Source organism: Lactuca saligna, chromosome 2 (assembly GCF_052625555.1).
Source record: "Lactuca saligna cultivar CGN05327 chromosome 2, ASM5262555v1, whole genome shotgun sequence".
NCBI classification, from domain to species: Eukaryota; Viridiplantae; Streptophyta; class Magnoliopsida; order Asterales; family Asteraceae; genus Lactuca; species Lactuca saligna.
Window position 1 is genome coordinate 159,449,929 of NC_136418.1, and position 5,012 is coordinate 159,454,940.

The window sequence follows — 5,012 nt, forward strand, 5'->3', positions numbered from 1 at the left end:
AAGGTGAAGTGAGGGGAATGGAGTTCGGGGTGTGTTTATTTAAATAAATTAAAAAATCAATGACAAAATAATCTTTTTAGGTAAGATAAGAACCAAATGTGTAACAAAAATAAACTGTAGGGACCTTCCGAGTTAAAAAATAAGTTAGGGACCAAACGTACAAATTACCCTAAACCATAGGGACCATTCGTGTAATTTACTCTACTTAAAAATAAATTTTATTACTTAAAAATGATTTTTTTTTTCTCAAAATACCATTCAGAGTTTTTAGGGGTGCCGCAGACTGGGCCTTCACCGGCATAGGATTGATTCGGTGTTGACTGGGCCTGGATTTTGGGCTTGTGGGCCGGCAGCCTTTTGTGCACTTCTTCTAGGGACTTAAATATTTCCTAATTCCAATTTGAAAACAAACAAAAAACCCGTTTAGTCAGGAGAAGGAAAGTAGGAAACCCAGTTTCACACGGTAGGTGGGTAGGTTGCTTCTCCATAAATTGTTACCCAAGACACTCTCGGATCCTTCATCTTCTCGTCGTCCTCCATCACAACTTCCGGTTTCTTCTCCAAATCGGAGTATCCAATCCACCGTCGTTCGCCATGAGCAACCAACCGGAATCTTCTTCTTCCGAGCCGTATGTTATTGCTTACTAATCAATCGATTTGTCTGATCTGATGCTGTTTTACGCTTTTGCCTCTGAGATTTGCTTCAATCGGACTCTGATTATTGTGTTATCAATTGAATTTTTTTTTACAGGAAAGGTACGCTGCCGGCGAAAAAGGACTTTTCAACTGCTATCTTGGAGCGCAAGAAGTCTCCAAATCGGCTTGTTGTTGATGAAGCTGTCAATGACGATAACTCAGTCGTCGCTATGCACCCTACTACAATGGAAAAACTGCAGCTTTTCCGTGGTGATACCATACTGATCAAGGTTTTTTCCTTCTTCAGTATTAAAAGTCGGCATAGAAACCTACAGTTTTGTTGATATTTTGTATACTACGATGGTGATTATTGATAGATATTCTGATACGTGCGGTTAACATATTGATCTGCGATCATTACCTATGATTCTCAAACCTAAGGATAATAGAACATAAATATTATGAGAACCAATTGCTACCCCTTCCCAAAATCAAATCTAATACTATGCAATTGAATGCCTTACACGCTTTCATTATGAAATTAACTCCAGCGTTATAATATTATTTCAAACGAAGTTTTAGACATTTGCTGAAGTTGCAAACAATAGTAATGCTTGAGATCCATAATGCAGTTCTGTTTTTATTTTTTATTTTTTATTTTTTTTATTTTTTTAAACAGTGATTCTAGTTAGTGCGTGACAGTAACCTGTAAGTGTAAAATTTTTGATTCAAAAAGTTTAAGTGATTTGGTTGTATTTACTGACAACAAACAATTAAAAACTTCATATAGAATGCCTGTGAAGAACTGAAAATTGAGCTGGTTTTGCTTGGATGTAGTACTCTTCTTTTATCATTTGACTTCTGTGTCTCAAGCTCTTGAATACTCTTCATCTTATCCCCACTAGCCTTTATGCCAGCTAGTTTTTGATGTCCTAATTTAAGTTGTTGTTTACAGGGCAAGAAAAGGAGAGACACAGTCTGCATAGCTCTTGCTGATGAAACATGTGATGAGCCAAAGATCAGAATGAACAAGGTGATCAGGACAAACCTAAGGATTCGCCTTGGTGATGTTGTGTCTGTTCACCAATGTCCAGATGTCAAGTATGGAAAGCGCATCCATGTCCTTCCACTTGATGACACCATTGAAGGTGTCACAGGAGACTTGTTTGATGCATATCTGAAACGTAAGTCTACTTGCACAACATTTGATTCAGTCTTTCTATCTTAATTCCTCTCTAATTATTCTAAACAACATTCTTGCAGCCTACTTCTTGGAAGCATATAGACCCGTAAGGAAAGGAGACCATTTTCTTGTTAGAGGAGGAATGAGAAGTGTAGAATTCAAGGTAATTGAAACAGATCCAGGGGAGTATTGTGTTGTTGCCCCTGATACTGAAATCTTTTGTGAGGGTGAGCCCATCAAGAGGGATGATGAGGATAGATTAGATGAAGTTGGGTATGATGATGTAGGTGGTGTCAGAAAACAAATGGCACAAATTCGTGAACTTGTGGAATTACCATTAAGACACCCTCAACTTTTCAAGTCTATTGGAGTGAAACCCCCTAAAGGAATCTTACTCTATGGACCCCCTGGTTCAGGAAAGACACTTATAGCAAGAGCTGTTGCTAATGAAACAGGAGCTTTCTTTTTCTGCATCAATGGACCTGAAATCATGTCAAAGTTGGCTGGAGAGAGTGAAAGCAATCTCAGGAAGGCTTTTGAAGAGGCTGAAAAGAACGCCCCTTCGATTATTTTCATTGATGAGATAGATTCAATAGCTCCAAAGAGAGAAAAGACGAATGGTGAAGTTGAAAGAAGGATTGTGTCACAGCTTTTGACACTTATGGATGGATTGAAATCGCGTGCTCATGTCATTGTCATGGGGGCCACTAATCGCCCAAATAGTATCGACCCTGCTCTTAGGAGATTTGGTAGGTTTGATAGGGAAATTGACATTGGTGTCCCTGATGAAATTGGGCGTCTTGAAGTCCTTCGTATTCACACAAAGAACATGAAACTTTCTGATGATGTAAGATATATATATTTTTTTCCCTTAAAGTTATTCGATTACTAATCGAGTGCTAACAAGTTTTGTAATCTTAAACAGGTTGATTTGGAAAGGATAGGTAAAGAGACACATGGATATGTAGGTGCTGACCTGGCTGCTCTTTGCACTGAAGCTGCACTTCAATGCATTAGAGAAAAAATGGATGTTATTGACTTGGAAGATGAATCTATCGATGCTGAGATTCTTAACTCCATGGCTGTCTCTAATGAACATTTCCAAACTGCCCTTGGCACAAGCAATCCTTCTGCTCTTCGTGAAACTGTATGTTGACCTTTTGACTTTTAATTTTTAGTTTTTAAATATAACATCATGTAATTATTCATCATTCATTATTGGTTTAAAAACAGGTTGTTGAGGTTCCAAATTGTAGCTGGGATGACATTGGAGGCCTTGAGAATGTCAAGCGTGAGCTTCAAGAGGTAACTAAACTCTGAAATTGAGAAATTACCGTTTTGCCCTTTTGTTTTTTTCTAAACTTTTTTTTTTTTTTTTTTTTTTTTTTTTTTTTTTTTTTTTTAAATTTTAGACGGTTCAATACCCAGTGGAGCATCCGGAGAAATTTGAGAAGTTTGGTATGTCACCATCTAAAGGAGTTCTGTTCTATGGTCCACCTGGATGTGGAAAGACACTTTTAGCCAAGGCTATAGCAAATGAATGTCAAGCAAACTTTATTAGCATCAAAGGACCCGAACTACTAACAATGTGGTTCGGTGAAAGTGAAGCCAATGTTCGTGAAATTTTCGATAAGGCCCGTGGATCTGCGCCATGTGTCCTCTTCTTCGATGAACTCGACTCAATTGCAACTCAGGTTAGCTTCTTTTTTCCTCAAATAAATAATGAAGTGTAATTTACAAGTTTAGTCCCTGTAGTATAAATTTTTGTAACTTGTAACTTTAATGATTACAGAGGGGGAGCAGTTCTGGAGATGCTGGGGGTGCTGCTGACCGAGTTCTGAATCAGTTACTGACCGAAATGGACGGAATGTCTGCAAAGAAAACCGTTTTCATAATCGGGGCAACTAACCGACCCGATATCATCGACCCGGCATTATTACGTCCGGGTCGTCTGGATCAGTTAATTTATATTCCATTACCAGATGAAGACTCCCGTCACCAAATCTTCAAGGCTGCTATGAGAAAATCACCCGTTTCAAAAGACGTTGATCTGCGAGCTCTTGCTAAATACACTCAAGGCTTCAGTGGGGCCGACATTACAGAGATATGTCAACGCGCATGCAAGTACGCCATCCGAGAGAACATCGAGAAAGTAAGTTTTTTATTTTTTTTAAATACTATTTATATAATATAATGTTTGGAAAGTTGGTTGCTAAAATATAATGATGGAATTGTAGGATATAGAGAGGGAGAGGAAGAGAAGCGAGAATCCCGACTCCATGGATGAAGATGAGGATGAGGTGGCGGAGATAAAAGCAGCTCATTTTGAGGAATCCATGAAGTACGCGCGAAGAAGTGTGAGTGATGCGGATATAAGAAAGTATCAGGCGTTTGCTCAGACGTTGCAGCAGTCGAGGGGATTTGGGTCGGAGTTTAGGTTTTCTGAAGCGACATCTGGCGGTGGTGCGGCGGATCCGTTTGGTGTGGCTGCTGGTGGGGCAGCGGCGGAGGATGATGATTTATATAGTTAGGTTTTATTTATTGTGGGTGATTTATGGATATTTTATTTTATTTTTCAATTTGTGCATTTCCCTGATTTAAGTCTGCATTGTCAGATTTGAACATATAAGTTTATGTATGGTTAACTTGCACTTTATTTAGTTGGAAATATTTGCGTTTCTTATATTTTGTTTATGTATGTGATGCATAATCGAAGTACGCAAATACAATTTACAATTTACACTTCAGTAATTTATAATCGCAATTACAGCAGCATGCATATCATGAGGATATTTCATATTTATAATATTTGTTCATGATGATATGATTTTCATGTATTATATTTCGAAATTACATGTGTTTACGTATATAAAATATAAAATGATAAAATATGTAAACGTTGGGAAAAGAATAAAGGAAAGTGTATATATATATATATATATATATATATATATATATATATATATATATATATATATATATATATATATATATATATATATATAATTAAATTAAGGGTAAATTACACGGATAGTCCCTGTGGTTTAGGGTAATCTGCGTGTTTGGTCCCTAACAACTTTTTTTAACTCGGACCGTCCTTACTTTATATTTTTGTTGCACGCTTAGTCCCTATCTAACCTAAAAAGACTATTTTGCCCTTAATGACTATTTTTATTTTGTTAGTTCTTTTTAT

At 37.2% G+C, this 5,012-nt stretch overlaps 1 protein-coding gene across 1 annotated transcript; it reads left to right on the plus strand.

The window, feature by feature from the left end:
• The first annotated feature begins 416 nt into the window (after positions 1-416).
• Positions 417-4,504, plus strand: LOC145032391 (cell division cycle protein 48 homolog). Its single transcript, XM_078981174.1, has 9 exons — positions 417-629; positions 752-926; positions 1,592-1,820; positions 1,900-2,666; positions 2,745-2,966; positions 3,053-3,124; positions 3,232-3,513; positions 3,612-3,971; positions 4,057-4,504. The coding sequence occupies exons 1-9, from the start codon at positions 595-597 to the stop codon at positions 4,348-4,350; spliced, it is 2,436 nt and encodes an 811-aa protein (XP_078837300.1). The 5' UTR covers positions 417-594; the 3' UTR covers positions 4,351-4,504.
• Positions 4,505-5,012: the final 508 nt, after the last annotated feature.

Excerpts from the sequence above, each read along its gene's own strand:
- LOC145032391 (XM_078981174.1), top strand. The coding sequence starts at position 595 with ATGAGCAACCAACCGGAATCTTCTTCTTCCGAGCC. Across the intron at positions 927-1,591 it reads GTGATACCATACTGATCAAG|GGCAAGAAAAGGAGAGACAC; the intron begins GTTTTTTCCTTC and ends TGTTGTTTACAG. Across the intron at positions 3,514-3,611 it reads TCGACTCAATTGCAACTCAG|AGGGGGAGCAGTTCTGGAGA; the intron begins GTTAGCTTCTTT and ends TAATGATTACAG.